The sequence below is a fragment of the Eleginops maclovinus genome, chromosome 9 (assembly GCF_036324505.1).
Source record: "Eleginops maclovinus isolate JMC-PN-2008 ecotype Puerto Natales chromosome 9, JC_Emac_rtc_rv5, whole genome shotgun sequence".
Lineage (NCBI taxonomy): Eukaryota > Metazoa > Chordata > Actinopteri > Perciformes > Eleginopidae > Eleginops > Eleginops maclovinus.
Window position 1 is genome coordinate 23,756,329 of NC_086357.1, and position 21,320 is coordinate 23,777,648.

General features: G+C 41.3%; 3 protein-coding genes across 3 annotated transcripts; 1 reads left to right on the forward strand and 2 right to left on the reverse strand.

Moving 5' to 3' along the window:
* The first annotated feature begins 529 nt into the window (after positions 1-529).
* Positions 530-5,655, forward strand: LOC134869319 (cytochrome P450 2J4-like). The gene is made up of 9 exons (XM_063890847.1): positions 530-846; positions 1,804-1,963; positions 2,252-2,401; positions 2,499-2,659; positions 2,815-2,991; positions 3,508-3,661; positions 3,760-3,947; positions 4,032-4,173; positions 4,368-5,655. The coding sequence occupies exons 1-9, from the start codon at positions 646-648 to the stop codon at positions 4,547-4,549; spliced, it is 1,515 nt and encodes a 504-aa protein (XP_063746917.1). The 5' UTR covers positions 530-645; the 3' UTR covers positions 4,550-5,655.
* On the reverse strand, positions 4,864-17,775 carry si:ch211-221n20.8 (uncharacterized protein LOC100034409 homolog). Its single transcript, XM_063890852.1, has 19 exons — positions 17,628-17,775; positions 16,792-16,917; positions 16,314-16,454; positions 15,390-15,515; positions 13,876-13,998; positions 13,495-13,617; positions 13,214-13,336; positions 12,257-12,379; positions 11,864-11,986; positions 11,204-11,329; positions 9,462-9,590; positions 8,981-9,073; positions 8,785-8,880; positions 8,279-8,374; positions 7,944-8,039; positions 6,917-7,018; positions 6,671-6,776; positions 6,294-6,410; positions 4,864-5,798 (listed from the first exon to the last, which is right to left on the reverse strand). The coding sequence occupies exons 1-19, from the start codon at positions 17,695-17,697 to the stop codon at positions 5,723-5,725; spliced, it is 2,115 nt and encodes a 704-aa protein (XP_063746922.1). The 5' UTR covers positions 17,698-17,775; the 3' UTR covers positions 4,864-5,722.
* Positions 17,776-18,163: 388 nt separating this feature from the next.
* LOC134869165 (balbiani ring protein 3-like) lies at positions 18,164-20,974 on the reverse strand. The gene is made up of 6 exons (XM_063890616.1): positions 20,938-20,974; positions 20,683-20,856; positions 19,915-20,086; positions 19,340-19,510; positions 18,765-18,935; positions 18,164-18,360 (listed from the first exon to the last, which is right to left on the reverse strand). Exons 3-6 carry the CDS (start codon positions 19,982-19,984, stop codon positions 18,164-18,166), a joined length of 609 nt encoding a protein of 202 aa, XP_063746686.1. The 5' UTR covers positions 19,985-20,086; positions 20,683-20,856; positions 20,938-20,974.
* Positions 20,975-21,320: the final 346 nt, after the last annotated feature.

The following is a 21,320-nucleotide window of genomic DNA, read 5'->3' on the forward strand; positions in this document are numbered from 1 at the left end:
TATTAAATCCTATCGTGATGTCAAAAAAGGTGTGTCAAATGCATTGGTGGAATTAAATAGAGTACATTTACTCAAGTACTTTGCTTAAGTACAATTTTGAGGTACTTCTACTCGAGTATTTTCCATGTATGCTACTGTATAATTTTACTCCACTCCATTTTAAAAGCATTTGACATTTATTCGACAGCCTTAGTTACTTACTGATAGAGATTATTGGCTAAAACAAAATATAAACCACTGATAAATATTTTCGGACAGAGTATTTTGAATCTTAAGTAAAAGACTTGAATACTTGTTTCCATTACTGGTCAAATGGAGAGGTGGGAAGTAACTCAGTAGATTCAAGTACTGTACTTAATTCAATTTTGAGGATTTTCCATGTTATGCTTCTTCTACTTTTACTTAAGTACATGATCTGAGCACTTCTCCCACCTCTGCTCAAATGTGCTTTCAAAGTGTTATGTTGGAGGAACATAGTACCTGTGGTTCACCTCAAATGGCAACGCCTTTTTTGGCCAGGAATCAAACAGCCACTCGCAGCCCAGTCCTCAACTCTAAAGAAGTGTAGCCTGCCTTATGTCTCTCTGATAAAACCCCGAAGCGAACAAAACACCCGAGTGGATCCCGAGGCAGTTTGTTGTGAGGATGGGTGTCACCTCTGTTTTCTCCGTGTGTCTGGGGCTGGACTGCCGCAGTCTGCTCCTCTTCACCCTGGTCCTCCTGCTGGTGGCAGGGTGTTTGAGGTCCCGTCGGCCCAGCAATTTTCCTCCAGGACCCTGGGCTCTTCCTCTTGTGGGGAATATTCTGTCTCTTGACTTCAAAAATCTCCACAACGACATAACCAAGGTACGACTGCGATAGTGCATCTGTTTGTCTTCATATTGCAGAGGAAGAATACGATCATTAAGATCAGTCATTAACCTTTAGTTGTTGTTGTTTTTAGATAAGTTATTTTGACAGACTTTCACTCCGGTCTTCCATTTTAGTTTCACAGACGCACTGAAGGACCATCAACAAATGACCGAATAATGACAGAAAAACAATGTTATTTTCAAGACCTTCATGCTGAATTGATCATATTAATAAAAATAAATCTGCTTAGGTCGATCATTATATCAGTAACTTATTTGATTATTTTTTACAACAATATTTCAGTTAATTTTTCAATGGCTTCTATAATGCTTCCAAATCCATTCAAGATTTTACTACGATGGACAATTAAGGTACATTTGTCTTTATTATATTTTAGTATTTAGTATTTTTTATAAACTATTCAATCATTTCAATAGCTTCCACGGCATGTGACATTCAATGCAGCATTGTATTACTTCACCAAACAAGAAGGACACACGTATTTTATGGTGTTTTAGTCTGCCTTGTATTTCAGATGAATATTTGTATGAAGATTCAGAAGTTTGCTGTTGAAACATATTTTTGTTGAAGATATATGAATAAAAGTTTGACTGAAATCCAATGAAAGGCCTATGACCCTCTCGTCGAGTGAAGCTTGAGGGCGGATAAGGAGATATGACGTGGAAGCTGCCGAATAAAAAAAGCTCTCAATTAAATTATGCAGATTGTTATAAAAGTATTCATATCATATGAGGCGGTTTAAAACCCAATAATTCAATAGGCCTACAGCTGTGTCCCACTTGGCCAGTGCAATACAGTCATTATGAGAAGGAAGCTATAAAGATGCTATTTAAAAAAATCAAGACTTGTCAATATAAAACTGCTGAATTTATTACTAAAATTAACCGTATACAACAAATAAAAAACCCTCTTGTGTTTTCCTCGCCACAGTTGGCAGAGACCTATGGGAATGTGTACAGCCTGAAGATGGGACCTGAATGGACGGTGGTGTTGAACGGTCTCAGCACTTTGCAGGAGGGTCTCAGCAAATCAGACCACTTGTCTGACCGCCCTTCATTTCCAATCCATACTGATGTGATACCTGATCTAGGTAAGGTACTTTTCCTCACTTGTTGTTGGAACATTACCTACTCCATCTCTTGGGGGCTGCATACAGAAGATTGTAGATATTATACTCATGTTGTGGAAAGAATAGTGACCTGCAGAATCTTGATTATTCATTTGATGTGCTTTTATTGCAAATTGATTGAAAGTTGAGTTCTTTGTTATATTTGCATTTTACTTTTACACCTACTTCTTTCATCTTCTGTGAACTCATTTTTGTCACAAGCTGCATTTCTGCGTTTATTTTTTATATAAATCATCATTTTGTCATCAGGTGTTATTTTTGCTAATGGTTATTCGTGGAAGCAGCAAAGGCGGTTTGCCCTCTCCACTCTCAAATACTTTGGCGTTGGCAAGAGATCACTCGAATCGTCCATACTGGAGGAATTTAAGTACATGTCCAAAGAACTCGCTAGTCATAAAGGTAAAGTGCACAAAGCTCTAAAGGTATTGTGAATACATAAAGCCCATTACTGATCTGTCTCCTCATTTATTTTTGATATGTTTGATCAACTGTCCAGGTAAACCCTTCAATCTGCATTTTTTAATGAACAACGCCGTCTCCAACATCATCTGCTCCCTGATCTTCGGTCATCGCTTTGACTACAAGGATAAGAAGTTCCTGCAGTTGATTACGTTGTTGGACAAAGGGGTCCAGATTGAGGGCTCGGTTTGGGCACAGGTACAGCCTTTCAAAGCTATTGAAATCTTAATGCTGTGTACTGGTCTTGTTCCTGCATCTGAACACTCTTTGATTGTACCACGTCACGAGTATTTGCTCTTTGATATAAATGTGCTTTAGGTCTTATTTACACTCTGTGATAATAATATCCACAGCTGTACAACTCCTTTCCTGTGCTGATGAGGCGTTTGCCGGGGCCACACCACTCTCTTCAACAAATTTATCGTGGTCTAATGGACTTGATGAAAACAGAAATGGATGCGCACAGGGAAGACTGGAACCCCTCTGAACCCCGAGACTTCATCGACTGTTACCTGAGTGAGATTCAGAAGGTTAGTGTACAAACTACAAGCAAATCAACCAAGTGCTTGCTTAATTTATATATATTGTTTGCCTTATATGATTATAAACACACATTTTGGTGTTTCCTTAAGGCTGATTTTGCCAATATTTTCAGACATTTTACAAACCAAATGATTAATCAAACATAAAAAATACTCTTTGTTTCGTAATTTAGGAAGTTTCACACATATTCTTGAGGGAAAAAGAGCATAAAATAAGAATTAGAGCCGAGTCAATATTCAGTTTACTTATCATTGAATTTGCTTTGGTATATAATGATACTAACATGAACATAGTAAGAGAAATAATGTAATGATATATGATATAATATTGAAAACAATAGTATAAAAGCTATTATAAAATGGGCTCTCTTGATGTAATGACAATCAGGTAATCAACACCTGTTTAATAATCCATTTATTTCCCTGCCTTCCCCCACACACATTTTTTTTAATGTAAACTCTACTTTTAAATTGCCATCACAAGTGCATTTTCCAAATGTTCAGCATCAGGACAAGAGGGATGATGAGCCAGACGCTTGTTTCGATGAAGGAAACCTGGTGATGTGTTCGTTTGACCTGTTCGGAGCTGGCACCGAGACCACATCCACCACCCTGCGCTGGGGTGTGCTCTACATGGCCAAATACACCGAAATTCAGGGTAGGAGCTCACACATGAAGTCATTAAACGTTTCATTAGTGAGTCAATCAAAACAGAGACTCATTAATTGTTCTCTCATTGACGCTCCTGTTGCTCAGAGAAGGTCCAGGCTGAGATAGACAGAGTGATTGGACAGTCCAGAGAGCCGTCCATGGAAGATCGTGCAAACATGCCCTACACTGACGCCGTCATACACGAAATCCAGAGAATGGGCAACATAGTACCTCTTAGCCTGCCTCATTTAACCAACAGGGACTTTCAGCTGGGAGGCTACACAATCCCAAAGGCCAGTTCTCTTAATTCTATATTCACGCAAACTTAACAATCACGTTGCATCCTCATTAATTATCATTATCGTTCCAATCATCAGGGAACTGTAATAATCCCCAACCTGACCTCGGTGATGTTTGACAAGAATGAGTGGGAGACGCCCAACACCTTCAACCCAGGACACTTTCTGAACAAGGAGGGGAAGTTTGTGAAGAAGGCTGCTTTCATCCCATTCTCTATGGGTGAGTAGCTTTTCACATTTCCAATATCATAGATGGGATGGCACAGATAACCTGCAGTTCGTGTGATCAGTGGTTGACTTGGATACACTGGAATTCCTCATCTCATCTTAGGTAAAGGTGGTGAGATGATACAAAGCGCTATACCTATGTCCTGGCATTGTCATGTCTGATTGTTGTTGTGTGTTTTGCCGCAGGTAAGCGTGTGTGTCTCGGGGAGAACCTGGCGAGGATGGAGCTCTTCCTCTTCTTCACCTCCCTCATGCAGCGCTTCACCTTCTCCATGCCTCCGGGTGTAGAGGTTATGCTCAAGGCCCGTTTCAGCATCTCCCTCTCGCCCCAACCGTTCGAAATCTGCGCCACTTTACGTGCAGAGTGATACACCTCATCAAGCATAAACACAATCTCCAGAAATATTTGAAAATATTCATTCATAAATATTTTTTGGAGCAGAAAGGATGACAGCGATGATGTCATTGCTAATGTTAGGCTAGATGTTTCCTATTTACAATGAACGTCCAGCAGAATTACAGCTATATTAGCATGTGTTGGTAGTGCGACATACTCCCTTTATACTCTGCTTTTGTCTCTAACAACTCGCTTTAAATCATATGGCTCTTTCGCTTGCTAAATCACAAGTAGGTTGCTTAGTCGTTTGTCTGCCATTTGGTGCTTATCAGGTTAGGTGGAGAAGGGAAGTGTTGGCTTACAGTATAATCAGGGAGTCAGGGTCTCTGGTGATCCTTAGAAACTCTTCAATTTCTTATGTTATATTTTTAAATCAAGGTCTTTATTTTTGTACGAGGAAAGGAATTAAGTATTGTTGTGGGTCTGCATGTCTTTATTGTTAATTGTGCCTTGTTTCCCCTTGGGGTTTCACAGAGGCACGCAAAAATATATATAATATGACGTAATATTCTGACTTTTTATAACCTGGTACATCTTTAAGACATTTTGTGATGTTTTATCGTAACATCTGTATACAATGTGGAGGCCTTTTACACAAGTTTTGAATAAATGCAATGCAGGCTAAACAAGAACACTAAACTGGGAGCTAGGTAAGAGGGCAGATATCAGGACAACACAGTGATAAGAATAAAAAAATCAGCCACACTGCAGTTCTGTTACGTCCGTTCGAGCCGTAAATAATCAACAGAAGTAGATAAAGAACGTATGTAGTGAGTATTTAGCTATTCTACTCAGAAAATGGATGTTTGTTTCAGTTTATTGGAAATATTCCTGATTTGATTACAGTATCACACGGACAGTCCTTATTATTATTTGACAATGATTGACAATCCGACTGTAAAAAGTGTTATGAATATTGACACCGTTTTGTAGGAAGGTTTATTACTTTCAGCTGCCACACACAAATAATGAATCCATTGCACATTGTATAAACTTATACATATTTTTTCATGAATTGTAAAACATATTAAATATAGTGGTGAACATACAGATTAAATAAATTCAGAGAAGTCACAACACCCTCTCACCCATTTCTGTTTTTGTTTGTTACCCAAAATGTTGTCTGCTTATACAACTTGGCTCATCAGCCCTTCCTCGCTGGACACTGTGTTTTGTAGCCCACCCTGTAGGCCTGCACGTACACACGAGCCTGGTTCATCCTGGAAAGACAACCACAAAGCATTCATTATTCTTTTAAATATACACGTATCTAAATTCACCTTTACTTCTTTTAAGGAGGAAATATTATGCTCATTTCCAGGCTCATATTTGTATTTTGTGTCTCTCCTGGGACATGTCAGATCTACCGTGCCTCTTAGCCTATCACGTATCATATGAGCGCTGGCCAATTGAAGCGCAAAGTGTTACATAGTGATGTCACTATGTTATGAAAGTAAACAGATGAGTCCAATGGAAGCATTCCAGGACAGGGGGGAACTTTGCGATTGTAGCCTTTGCAGACCATTTACATGCACGAAACACACTATAAGAAAGGGAAAACCTCAAAAGGCATACAAGGAACCCTGTAAAATGATGGTCAACAAAGGCTATTTGCTAAAGCAATAATGTTTTATCCTGACATAAATAATTATTCACCTTCCTAACCGATATCTACAGTACAGGATGTCATAAGTAACCATTAATAGGTAAGAAACCTGTATTTAGTGCAAAGCTGAACCCCCAGGGGTCCACAGCGGTCCACGTAACTCTCCCTGAACGCCTTTCTTACGGCTCGAGTCATACTGACCACCGTGGTGACCACAGGGCACGTCCTAGGACACAAACAGACACAAACGCACATTCGGGATATAGAAAGTCATTATCATAACATGAGTCATATGACATTTCTCAATGTGCCCACATTCATTCAATTTGTAGAAAATGAGAAGTCTGCACACTGATGATATAATGTGCCTGAGTAAAAACAACGTACTGAAAAGGCCGATCAGTGTTGAGCAGCAAACAGATCACACATTAATAAATCGTGGTGTTATTTGTGTTTCTTCCTGTTGTTGTTGTTGTTGATACTCACAGCTTCTCGCAGCGCAGACCTGCAGTTCCCTCTGGACAGGTGCAGGTGTTGTGAGGACTGCATGTGGCCCCGTGTCGGCAGGGTGGCACACAGGGGATCGTCAGCGCTGTAAACACACCACACAGCAAGAGTCTTAACACACGGTGAAGGCAAAGAAGAAAAGTACCTTTTTCACACACACATGCACACACGCACCCACGCATGCACACACAACACAAACACACACACACACACACACACACTAACCCGTTTCACAGTGAACTCCAGTATATCCTTCGAGGCAGCGGCACCTGTTGAGGCCGACACACACTCCACGGTTTTTGCATGGTTTGTGACAATGAACAGGCTCTGAGGGACACAGAAAAGCAAAACATGCATTTAGATTTAATGGAGCATCTTTTACTGATATTGAAGCATGGGAAACTGATGTCATGACCTATAGTACAAGCAAACAGTGACCTGGATCGGTGGCCAAGACAAACTGGACGGCACACTGACTGCTTGTTTTTTTGGCTGTGTCTACATGTGACCAGGACTTAAACCCACTATTTTCATCGTCATTTTATCAGCCAAATAATTTCAGATGTTGATAGTGGAACAGTTAAAAGCGAAAGATTACTGGAGATCAATTACAAAAACAAATAGCATTTTGCTTTTGCTTTTTAATCGCTTCTCAAAAGTGTCCCTAGTTTACTTTGTGTTAATTAACTTGTGTTAGCTCTTTGAAGAACACAGACCAAAGTTAATGATGATAATACAGATAAGTGCATCGATGGAAACAAGAGTAATACTAACACTAAAGGCAAAAAAGGAACACAGGTTAAAGCTAACTTTATAACCCCAAAGAAAATCTGCAGGCAGCAAAGAGATACATCATTAGAAACCAGGTAAACTGAAAACTGCTAACCACAAAAGCCCAATTTCAGAAGGAATAATGAAACCTCCTATAGTGGCTACTCCTGGGAGGTAAAAACCTGGCTCCTGAGGGAAGAGAATTAAACTTGGTTTGTAAAAGGCAACAGGAGCTGAGAACAAATACAACACCTCATCAAAGAAGTCGTAGTAGAAGTCATATGGTCTCATTTACTCAAAGCACTTTCTATTCTGCAGGAACAGACAATGAGGGAACACTTCTCATTCTGTTGAAGATGGATTGACATTGATATTGTTATTGCTTTACTGGTTTCACTGTGTTTAAACACGGGTAAAACATAGAGCCTGTATTTAAAAAGGCTTACAATGGAATAGACACTATGAGTGAGTGTAACGTCACCTATTTGGCAGCGAGCTCCTTGCCATCCGCCAACACACGTGCACTTGTTGACATCCACACATCTTCCTCCATTTCTGCAGGCCGGACTGCACAGGGCTGCAAAACACACACACACACACACACACACACACACACACACACACACACACACACACACACACACACACACACACAAACGTAGAGATAGAAGTGTTATGTCAGGAAAATACTGTTTAGCGTGACGCTGCGTCGTCTAAACTTGATTTGTTTTTCCATCCTGGTACAACACATATTTTATTAGACCTGCATGATCGCTGGAACTGTAAGCCAGATGTGTTTGTGGTTTTGCTACTCACGCAGGAGGCACTGGGGGCCAGTGTAGTCAGAGGGACACTGGCAGGTTTCAGGCCCCACACAGCGACCTCCATTAGCACAGGGCAGCTCACACACCGCTGAGAGAAAGACGATTGAAGTGTGAGAAACTTTTAACTTTTTACACAACAGGATTATTTGTTTTATTGCATTTTGCTTTCTTTACTTAGTATAGCCTCTATCCCAGCTTGTTTGTAGACTCTGGAGTGCTTTCTTGTATACAAGTGATGCAGTTTGCATAAAAGCTGGATTGCAGAACCTTTGTCTCCCCCCTCTGGCCATAAGAGTTATTACTATATGGGAGAAAGTTGCCATTCAGAGGAAGGATTAACTAAATGGCTCCTGGGTGTAGGGGGGACGAGCCAGCCCAGCTTCAGGGAGTCCCAGCTCAATATATAGAGCTTTCCATGGCAGCTTTACACTTGTTTGGCAGGAGGTTGAATGTAGGTGATGTGCTTTTATATGTACTCCACTGTCAGAGGTGATGTACCTGTGTGACAGCCTGCTCCCGTCCAGCCAGGAGGACACAGACATTTGTTCCAGCGCATACAGGTTCCTCCATGGGCACAGGGTGGGGAGCACATGGCTGAAAAACACCATCAACACGAGTCCATTTGTCACAGCAACGGCAAATAAATAAAAATATACAACTACATAAATGTTTTCCATGTTGAACAGTTTTGTACCTGAGCAGCCCAGTCCAGGGTAGCCTGGGGGACAGTCGCAGCTGTTTGGAGCCACACACACTCCAGAGTTCTGACACTGAGGGTTACACACAGCTGTAATGGATGGGGAGGTTAAAGAGCATATTATACCATTTAAATCCTTACAAAACAAGAGAGTAAAGCAGTTTCTTTCGCAAATACTGTTGTAGGGCTGGGAAATATATCTGTATTGTGTTGATATTGTGATATGAGACTACAAATCATCTTAGATTTTGGATATCTTAATATTGCAAAAGTACAATACAGTAAATTGATGTCATTATATCCACATTACTCCTGATTATTTACCACAAATCTCTTTGTATATATATTTTTTAAAGCATCATATGATGTTTTTTTTATTACACTGCCCTATACTGCCAACACTCATCCAAATTTGGGTGGATCTCAAACATTTTTGCACATTTTGTAAACTGTTATAGGCTACTGATGTTCGACTCACGCTGGCACTTGGTAAGCTCGTCTGTTTGCACCTTGTAGCCCTCTCTGCAGCTGCAGTAAAACGCACCAGGATGGTTCACACAGAGCTGCTCACAGCCTCCGTTTGTGAAGTCCCCGCACTCGTTCACATCTTATGACAGAAGGCAGAACGTCAAACAGGATTCAGTATTATACAGTCTGTTCATTTCCTGTATGGCTCAGTCACACAGCTGTTTGCACACAAGTTTATCACACATGAATCTTGGCTGCAGCTAAACTTCAGAGTCATTAGGGCATTTATCAGATTTCCGCATGTCGGTTTAACACAGATACAGTTTCTTTTAATTATCAGGCTGCCACAAACAAAATAAAAGAGAAGCTGAGTGCAGCCATTTAAACCTTTTCAACTCTCAACTGTTTTCATCTGCAGGACTGCACAGCAATAAACATTTGCAAATGAGCCTCTGGGGATCTTTCTATGGCTGTTTCATCATATGGGGTTTAAGCAGTCAACTCGAGCACCAATGATACATTCGCACATAACGCCCCGCATCACACTTGCAACCAACCAAACATAGTCTCCTAATCTGGCGCTCTATTTAAGCTTTCAGATCTGCCTACCTCTGCCTCGCTCATTTTAATTATTGGAATAGTCTGCCCAATGAATTAAGGGAGTGTAACAGCCTTAAAACTTTCAAAAGCAAACTTAAATTTTGGATTAGGGAACATCATATCTGTAACCACATACCAAATGCTTAAAGCCATGTAATGTTATTCTTCTCTTTCCCTCCTTTCTTTATTCATACTGTAACCTACTGTCATTTTTATGTGGAGGGTGTAGTGAGAGGCGTGCATTGTCTGTGTCTGTTTGAAGGTGTGTTTATGTCTTTTTAATTATGGTTTTATTTGTTATCAGTTTATGTATTTTTATATCTTAGGGTGCCTTTTAAGATCTGGCTAGGGACAAGAGATGGAAATTAGCACAGCAGCTAACTCTGGCTTATTCACAGCAATTTGTCTGTTAATCAATGAGCACTGTCCCTACCAACTAAATAAATAAATAATACTGCTGCTGCTACTACTGCTGTTTCCACGCTGCTGCTGCTGCTGCTGCTGCTACTACTGCTGTTTCCACGCTGCTACTACTGCTGTTTCACGCTGCTGCTGCTACTACTGCTGTTTCCACGCTGCTACTACTGCTGTTTCCACGCTGCTACTACTGCTGTTCCCTGCTGCTGCTGCTGCTACTGCTGCTGCTGCTGGTGCTGTTCCATGCTGCTGCTGCTGCTGCTGCTGTTACTGCTGTTTCCACGCTGCTGCTGCTGCTGCTGCTGCTGCTGCTGCTGCTGCTGCTGATGCTGCTGCGTTCACGTTGGTGATGCTCGCCTGCCCCACCCCAGCTTCCTCCCCAGATTCCCCCTGTAGGCTCGGGGGATAGTTATCTAATCATCACTCAATGTTCTATGTTATTACGTGGAGTGATGAGGCCCGAGCCTAGACGCCAAACTCAAACTATATACTGCTTCTAATAAACATATGAATGAAACACATGAGTTGTCTGACTGAGCTGAGTTTTTTAACATAAATACTTGAAATAAAAGAAAAGTCCTGAAATGAAATAGCGTTACCTGTTCCCCAAATCCTTTTTAAATGACGTTGAAACAGCTTAATTTCTGGGATGAAATATGCTTAATCAAAAGCGTACCAGGTCATCAGAGCAATTTAAAAACAAAGGTGGCGTTAAAGACAGAAAATGTATCTCACCCACACAGCTCCTCTGGTCGTCGCCCAGCTTCCAGCCGGCTCTGCAGCTGCACCGCACCTGACCCTCAGCTCTCACGCCACATATGTGATCACAGCCACCGTTTCTCAGCTTGCATGACGTAACATCTGTACAGGTAAAACATCAATTACCAAATATTTACAGCTTATAATAATGTCTTGCGCAGAGCTTAACAAATTGATTTGTCAATTAATAGTGAAATTAATTAATCAGTCATTTTTAAAGCAGGTTTTTTGAACTGTGAAAATGCAATTTCTTTTAATAATATTTCTTCGCAAATTAATCAATAATGAAAATAGTCAAATTAAAAAATGACAGACCACACCAAAGAAGTATTCTTACAAACAAACAGTCGCTGCAAATAATAAGTTAAAGCTATTGTTTGCAGCCTTTTTAAACAACTATTTAAACTACCTACACCATTATTAATGATCCGATAATTAGTCCTAAAGAGTGAATGATTGACAGGAGAAGACATTTCTTTAAAGCTGTGATTTATGGGCTACAGTGCAATCATGGAAAACTAAAACGTAAGCAGTTTGATTTGCTATTTGATGAGATTTGACATGTTAAGTAGTTGCAATTCATATTTAAATAAAATGCAACATAATGTGATGTTAACACTGTAATGGGAAACGTACTGATGCAGGTGTGGTCGTCGCTGTGCAGCAGCAGGGGAGCAGGGCAGTGGCAGATGTGTCCTCCTACAGAGTTGGAGCAGGTGTGAGAGCAGCCTCCACTCTGGAGCTTACATTCATCTATGTCTGAGCACAGACACACACACACAGAAACACACAGAGAGACACAAGGTAAACATCATTTTTGAACACCCATATTTCAGTTCTGAGTCTCACTTTCTCATCTCACTAACGCTCCACTATGTGCCATTACGAGATACACTTATACAGACACACACAGAACATTAGATAGCATATTCATGGCAGGTTTCTACTCTTCAGCATGCTGGCAAATCAGCCTGTTTAAATGCCTGTAATGATTAGGTAAACAGTAGGAAGTGTTGGTGAGTGACTGACCCACGCAGGTGTGGTTGTCGATGTGCAGCTGGTATCCGGGCCTGCAGGAGCACTGGAAAGATCCCTGAGTGTTCATGCAAATGTGATCACAGGTCCCGTTCACTGCCAAACACTCATCCACATCTATAGGATGGGAAACATTTAGTTAGCTCTTGGCACAACACGACTCCAAATATTGTAAAGGCTCATTCTGACTGCAATCAAACACTTCTTTATTTTTTTAGAACTTGTTTAACAAAGCTTGGAGGGCCAGGTGAGTGGGATTTCAAAGGAAGACTTGATAATAAGAGCCAGCTTGTTTGGATCAAGTGTCACTTTTTCTAATTTCGACTTTTAAAAATGTCCCATTATTTTCTCAATATTCAAACTCCTTCTTCATGTGGCCCTAATCCTCTTTTTTTTAAATCACACTGTCTCAACATTTTTTTTTTCCTTTCTACTTTATTTTCAATCTTCTGATTTATTTTTCAAAATTTTGACTTTTTGGAATTTCTAAATATTTCTTAAAAATTATCACTTTTTTCCTAAAAGATCTGACTTCTTTTCAGGTTTCGTGAACTTTTTCTAAATGTCGACTTTTAAAAATGTATGATTATTTTTTTTAAATATTATAACTTTTCCCTAAAAATTCTGACTTTTTTTTCTAAATTTCGACTTTTTTGAATTTCCAACTATTTCTTCAAAATTATCACTTTTTCCCTAAAAATTCTGCAGTCAAACTTTTTTTCTGAAGTTCGCTTTTCAAAATGTCCCATTATTTTCTCATGATTCAAACTCCTTCTTCGTGTGGCCCTAATTAATCAAGTTTTCTAACTTTTTGTTAACAATACAATGAATGCTATTAATACTTACTCAGCGGGGGTAATGCTATCATTGGGATGCAAAATGTTGAACTATTCCCTTCATCAAAATACAGGTGCGAATGGGTCAATACCTGACTCCTGCGCTGTGATTTACCTGTGCAGGTGAGTCCATCCTGCTGCAGCTGGTAGCCTGAGGCACACTGGCAGCTGAAATCTCCCGGTTGATTGGAGCAGTTGTGTTGGCAGTGGCCGTTGTTCAGAGCACACTCATCAATGTCTGCAAAGAAGGACAATCCTGAAGGACTCGTATCTGGAGACTGCTGTGTGCCCAAGTGCTGCTGGCACACGCAAGTTGCGTGACACAAGTATCACTTTCGGTTACTGTGAACCACGAGAGGCAAGAACATGTGGTCGAGACACACACTGCTTACCCACCGAAACAAGAGTGGCCATCTCCGTTGAAGCCCTGGTAGCACTGGCAGAAATAAGAGCCGATGATGTTGCCACAGCGCGCGTTGATGTCACACCCGTGATCACCTAATGCACACTCATTCTTATCTGCAAGGACACACACACACACACACACACACACACACACACACACACACACACACACACACACACACACACACACACACACACACACACACACACACACACACAGATCATTACCATCTAATAATCTTTAGTCAGCCAGTCAGTATAATTTTGATGAGAGACATAACAGCAGGCATTAAAACACGGGCACACATGGAGACTGACCCCGTCTACAGGAAACTGATTTCCCGTGGACGGACGTCAGCACTAACTACTTACCTTCGCAGTGTGTGCCGTTTCCCCGGTAACCCGGTCGACAAACACACTTGTAGCTCCCAAGCGTGTTCTCACACACACCCTGACCATCACACACCGCAGGAGTCTCCGTGCATTCGTCCACATCTGGGACACGGGAAGAGAATGCTACATAAACCAAGTATCTACATTTTACATTCACTTTTGCTCTGACATAACTGTTGCGCAATCCACCCTTATATAACTCAATCATTTTCAGGTCACCAAACCCCACTAGAATCCCCACTCATAAATCTTGTTTCTGCAGCACTACGGGGAGAGTTTGTATCAATAGGACAGTACTTCCCTTTCCCTCTGTCCAACTTTACATGCATTACTTTAAAACAAAGTCTAAAACATGGGTAGAAATAACAAGATATTAATGGAAACTCTTTCTAAAGATTGACTTTTCCTAACACTTTAAACGTGCTTATGTTTTGGTTGTAACCATAACAATTTAAACACAAAAAAGCCAGGAGCCGGATGAAGGGACAGTGAGTGTAGGAAAAAGTGCAGATTGCAACCTCCTAAATACCCTTCCGCACACCCCTGCCTCGATTAGGTAATGCAGTGACACCTTACCATAACAGTACTTTAGGAGCACTACGAGCATTACTGCAGCTTTAGAAGTGTTTGGAAGACCTATGGTGGTCTTCATGTCATGATCTGGTGCTATTTTGTTTCCTGTTTTGTTTTGAAATGCAATTTGTCCTTGTCTCACCTGCTACCTTAGTGTTTTTCCATGTCCTCTCTTTGTGATAACTCATGTGTATTTATAAGTCTGCCTTTCCTTGTGTTCTCTGTCGGTTCGTGGTCAATGTTTCCCTGGTGCAGTTCGATTTGTCACTGTTCCTGGTTTCCTGTCTCCGTCTGGTTCTTGATTTTCCTTGTGTGCCCTCCTGGTTCTACTACGCCTGTTGTCCAAGTCTACACGGTCGATAAGTCTAGTTTTTGCACTAGTTTAGACATCATAGGAGGGATAGATTTGATATTTTAAGGAAACAGAAACGTGTCTCTTATTTTCAGGTGATTATACTCGAATGAAAACATATCCATGAACATTACATTCCATGTGTGATATTATATCCCTTTAAATACTACACACTGGCCCTTTGAAAGCATTGAAAGCGCATCATACCTTGACACAAGTTGTAGTCTGGACACACAGGACCTGAGACAGGGGTGCAAAGGGGTCACGAGAAAACAAAACAAGATGTAAAAAGGAAAAGGAAGCAAACAGAGCATTGGGAGGATTTTAGAGGACAAGAGGGGAAATAAAGAATTAAAGAAAAGGTGAAAGAGCAAAAGAGAAAAACCAAAAGTAATAACAACCCAGACAAGCAGCAAAGCAGGGGATTACAGCTCTCCTCTCCTGCAAAGCCTTCCAGTCAGCAGAAGTTATTAAGTCTGGGTTAACTCAAGTGAAATATTAGAAACACCCGATTAGATCTGGACATCCGGCTCATCCAGGCGTGGGGAAACCTTAACACCAGGCTTACCAACGCAGGCGGGGGCCTCGGCTCTGAATCCCGACCGGCACCGGCACATAAAGCTGCCGGGAGTGTTCACACACACGTTACCCAGCTCACGGCGACACTGCTCCTCGAAGCTGCACTCATCCACATCTGAAAGAATGTGGACAAGAACTGTAATAGGAAGCTTACACTCTACTACACCCTCGTATGGATTATACAGTACGGCTTGGAAGTAAAATATAATAACACCCAATAACCTGTCAAAGACTCCTTGAGGTAGACATTTAACCTCTCACTGCTTCCCCAGGGTACAAATACAAGAATTGAATGCAGTTATTTGACAGGTTCAATACAATCTAACATATAAAGCATGAAACTGATATCCTGTGTCCCTATTTGTCCTTTTACAAGAACAGTTTAGCTCAAATATATTGTTTGACAGGTCTTTATGGAGAAGGCTGAGATGGTTCATTAACTATCAAGCATCTACCATGCTCATAATTACTCTGTTTTCATCTTTGACTTTAGTTATTTCTGGAAAGAGGCTCTATGGTCTGAATGTTAACTTGGTTATTAAGTCTCGGTTAACTCAAGTGGGATATTAGAAACACCCGATTGAATCTGGACATCAGCCTCATCCAGATGTAGAGAAACCATAACACCAGATTTACCAACCTACCTTAAAACTAATTTAAGGTTTACCTTCACCTTAAAACTATTTTTTGCATTGTGATACTCCCTGACAGGCTAGTAATTCGTTATCTTCTGGGTCTAATTGAATAGGGATGTAATGTGTGTGAAGGTAGATGTTGATGCTGGATCCCATGCTGTCAGACAATATGGAAAATAAGAGAAAATCCTACAGTACATAACGTGCTCCTGAACATTTACCCATTATACTTCCACATCATACAGCCACACAGCACATAACATTAACGCTCGCCTCACCTACACAGCTTCGTCCATTTAGAGCCATTACATATCCTGCAGGACACGAGCAGGTGAAGGAGCCGGGTGTGTTTCGGCATTCAGCATTGCTCTGACACGCCTGCAGGCCCGTCACTGCAGCCAGAGCACACTCGTCTATATCTGTAACACACGTACAGCACACATGCATTAAACATCCTTCGTAGGGCTGATAATGTACAGATAAACAACATTCAACATGCACTCACACCCATATATTCTTTGCATTTCTCTCTCACACACACACACACACCCACACATACACACACACACACACACACACACACACACACACACACACACACACACACACACACACACACACACACACACACACACACACACACACACACACACATTTACACAGATCATTACCATCTAATAATCTTTAGTCAGCCAGTCAGTATAATTTTGATGAGACATAACGCACACACACACACACACACAGAAAATGACGAACCCTGGCACCCTCCAGCACCCATGAGGTAACCACGGAGACAGCTACAGGAGTAGGAGCCGGGTGTGTTAGTGCAGCCGGCGTTGAGACCACATGGTCCTGGCCCGTCAGCTTCACACTCGTCAACATCTGTCCAGCAGAGAGAAGATAAAGTGTTGCATTTAACTGATATCGCTGTGAGCAACTGAGCATAAAAATAGGTGCTACATGAGGTGTGTCCATGGATACAATTTCGTAAATCGAGTCCATTTTTTGTACATATAGATTATAGTCAGATAAGTTTGGGCTGTCTTGAGTCCTGAAGACTTTTCCTGGCATTAAAGAAATATTCAGTTTCACATGGATGTTGTTTTTTGTTTGACTGTGTTTTATTCCTGCAGAAACCAGCTCTAAATATTTAAAAATAGAGTTAATTGACAGAATATTTTTCAACTATTTTCATTATAGATTTATTGTCAGAGGGGCCCCATTGTGCTTTTTCCCTTCCCTGTAGTGTGTTATAGGGTTTATAGGGTTTAATGCATGTAAATGGTCTGTGAAGGCTAAAATCCTCCAGAGGGAGTTTCTATCTTTTTTGGGGTTCATTTTCATTTGATTATATTTGGGTTGAAAGACATCACCTTGTATATTGACTGTCCTGTTATGTAAAATAATCATGAAAATAATCTTCACATTTATCCATAATTAAGTCAACCATATCAAAATGCAGAGCAGAGACTGCTGGCCATTTTTCAGTGACCTCATTTGTAAACTTTAATTACAATTACTTCCCGAATTGAATGCACAACTGGTAAATTATACATCACCTTCAGTTAAACTCTCGTTCTACCTCTCCTCACCTTTACACCCTGCGATCCCCTCCGGAGTGAAGCCCACCGGGCAGCTACAGTTGTCTCCGTCCTTCACCATGCCAGATGGACAGTTGCAGGCGTTCTCCAGCTTCACCTGGTTTCCCGGACACTGGGGAGGAACGCTGGTGCTCGGAGAGACTGTGGTCGTCAGGGGAGCTGCTGACAATAAAAACAGAGACATTTTAGGAGAATCTGAAAGGGTAAAAGAGAACACAGCAAAACAAAAACACTCTCTTAAAGTTGATGTGTGGCCTGATATAGAAGGTAAATAGGTACATTTTCTGTTACTCAAGCCCTTGTGAAACTGGAGATCTAACAAACAAGATGAACTGCTAAGTATTGTGTTCATTAGTGAGTCTTTGAGTTGGTGTTAGATAGATATTGTTACCACACTAACTTTTAACACTGTTTCCAGTCTTTACATGAAGCTAAGCTATCTGGCTGCTAACTATAGCCTTATATTAAATCAACAGACATGAAAGTGGTATGGACCTTCTCATCTCCCTTTAAAAAAGGAGAAGCAATTAACGCTCATTCTGCCTCTCTTCACCTTTACACCCTGCCATCCCCTCCGGAGTGAAGCCCACAGGGCAGCTACAGTTGTCTCCGTCCTTCACCATGCCAGATGGACAGTTGCAGGCGTTCTCCAGCTTCACCTGGTTTCCCGGACACTGGGGAGGAACGCTGGTGCTCGGAGAGACTGTGGTCGTCAGGGGAGCTGCTGAAAATAAAAACAGAGACATTTTAGGAGAATCTGAAAGCGTAAAAGAGAACACAGCAAAACAAAAACACTCTCTTAAAGTTGATGTGTGGCCTGATATAGAAGGTAAATAGGTACATTTTCTGTTACTCAAGCCCTTGTGAAACTGGAGATCTAACAAACAAGATGAACTGTTAACTATTGTGTTCATTAGTGAGTCTTCGAGTTGGTGTTAGATAAATATTGTTACCTTTAGATGAAGCCACACTAACTTTTAACACTGTTTCCAGTCTTTACATGAAGCTAAGCTAACTGGCTGCTAATTATAGCCTTATATTAAATCAACAGACATGAAAGTGGTATGGACCTTCTCATCTCCCTTTAAAAAAGGAGAAGCAATTAAGGCTCATTCTGCCTCTCTTCACCTTTACACCCTGCGGCCCCCTCCGGAGTGAAGCCCACAGGGCAGCTACAGTTGTCTCCGTCCTTCACCATGCCAGATGGACAGTTGCAGGCGTTCTCCAGCTTCACCTGGTTTCCCGGACACTGGGGAGGAACACTGGTGCTCGGAGAGACTGTGGTCGTCAGGGGAGCTGCTGAAAATAAAAACAGAGACATTTTAGGAGAATCTGAAAGGGTAAAAGAGAACACAGCAAAACAAAAACACTCTCTTAAAGTTGATGTGTGGCCTGATATAGAAGGTAAATAGGTACATTTTCTGTTACTCAAGCCCTTGTGAAACTGGAGATCTAACAAACAAGATGAACTGTTAACTATTGTGTTCATTAGTGAGTCTTTGAGTTGGTGTTAGATAGATATTGTTACCTTTAGATGAAGCCACACTAACTTTTAACACTGTTTCCAGTCTTTACATGAAGCTAAGCTAACTGGCTGCTAACTATAGCCTTATATTAAATCAACAGACATGAAAGTGGTATGGACCTTCTCATCTCACTTTAAAAAAGGAGAAGCAATTAACGCTCATTCTGCCTCTCCTCACCTTTACACCCTGCGGCCCCGTCCGGAGTGAAGCCCACAGGGCAGCTACAGTTGTCTCCGTCCTTCACCATGCCAGATGGACAGCTGCAGCCGTTCTCCAGCTTCACCTGGTTTCCCGGACACTGGGGAGGAACGCTGGTGCTCGGAGAGACTGTGGTCGTCAGGGGAGCTGCTGAAAATAAAAACAGAGACATTTTAGGAGAATCTGAAAGGGTAAAAGAGAACGCAGCAAAACAAAAACACTCTCTTAAAGTTGATGTGTGGCCTGATATAGAAGGTAAATTGGTACATTTTCTGTTACTCAAGCCCTTGTGAAACTGGAGATCTAACAAACAAGATGAACTGTTAACTATTGTGTTCATTAGTGAGTCTTCGAGTAGGTGTTAGATAGATATTGTTACCTTTAGATGAAGCCACACTAACTTTTAACACTGTTTCCAGTCTTTACATGAAGCTAAGCTAACTGGCTGCTAACTATAGCCTTATATTAAATCAACAGACATGAAAGTGGTATGGACCTTCTCATCTCACTTTAAAAAAGGAGAAGCAATTAACGCTCATTCTGCCTCTCCTCACCTTTACACCCTGCGGCCCCCTCCGGAGTGAAGCCCACAGGGCAGCTACAGTTGTCTCCGTCCTTCACCATGCCAAGATGGACAGCTGCAGCCGTTCTCCAGCTTCACCTGGTTTCCCGGACACTGGGGAGGAACACTGGTGCTCGGAGAGACTGTGGTCGTCAGGGGAGCTGCTGATGTGAAAATGAAAACAGAGACATTTTAGGAAAATCTGAAAGCGTAAAAGAGAACACAGCAAAAACATCTGAAAAAACTCTCTTGAAGGAGGTTTGTCTCTCTTGATATAGTAGGTACCCCTTTCAGACCTTCTCATCAAACTCTTTGCAAGACTTCTTAAAAAAGACCAAAAATACATGAAAAGTTCAGACTTGATAGGTAAAACTAAAACACTGAATATGATCATTTATTCGCTTGCACTACACAAGTCATCATTTGATGTCAGGTCATCTCATTTACTTATTCTGTATGTTTCTGGGGTATCAATGAAACATATCGTTAATTTCCCCTGCCATCATAATGTATGATTACGACAATAAAGCTGTAATTTGTTTAAAAAAAACTATACATTTAAATCCTTTTTTTAACCTATAACAAGACAAAGTTAAATAACCCTTTGCTCTATATGAGAATTGAAGCCCTGATTTAAAATGCAGAACAGGGGCTGCCTACAATTCTTCAGAGGCATAATTAAACACACTTAATTCCCGAGTTAAATGCAATACTGAACACACATCAACTTCAGTTAAACTCTCGTTCTGCCTCTCCTCACCTTTACACCCTGCGGCCCCCTCCGGAGTGAAGCCCACAGGGCAGCTACAGTTGTCTCCGTCCTTCACCATGCCAGATGGACAGCTGCAGCCGTTCTCCAGCTTCACCTGGTCTCCCGGACACTGGGGAGGAAGACTGGTGCTCGGAGAGACTGTGGTCGTCATGGATTCAAATGCTAATGTAAAAAGAAAGAAGTGAAGCTTTAAGAGAAACCTTAAAGGGGTAAAGACAATGTTACAAAATCCCCAAAACTCACCTGTGCTGGGTGTGTTGCTCAGTGTAGGCTCACTGAGATTTCCAATGGTATTTTCCATCACCTGAAACCAACACATTGATTTCAACTAATCCACATCACATCTAAGATGACCATTTCTAACATAAGAAACTAAACACTCAAGGAGGATTTATCTTGTCACTGGCCTGGCTCTGGGTGTGCTCTGCCTCTGGGTGTTTAAAGACTTCATTTTCATTTTCCTCAGCGCTGTTCAGAAGCTCGGACACAGACAGAACCAGCAGCAGGGCTGACAGGAGAGTGCTGAGGAGAGGCATCGCCTGCATCTGTGTAGAGGAGGGGGTTATCTGCTGAGGAAAAAGAAGAAACAACTCAGTGTTTAATAAATCAGAAAGTTAAAGATGAGA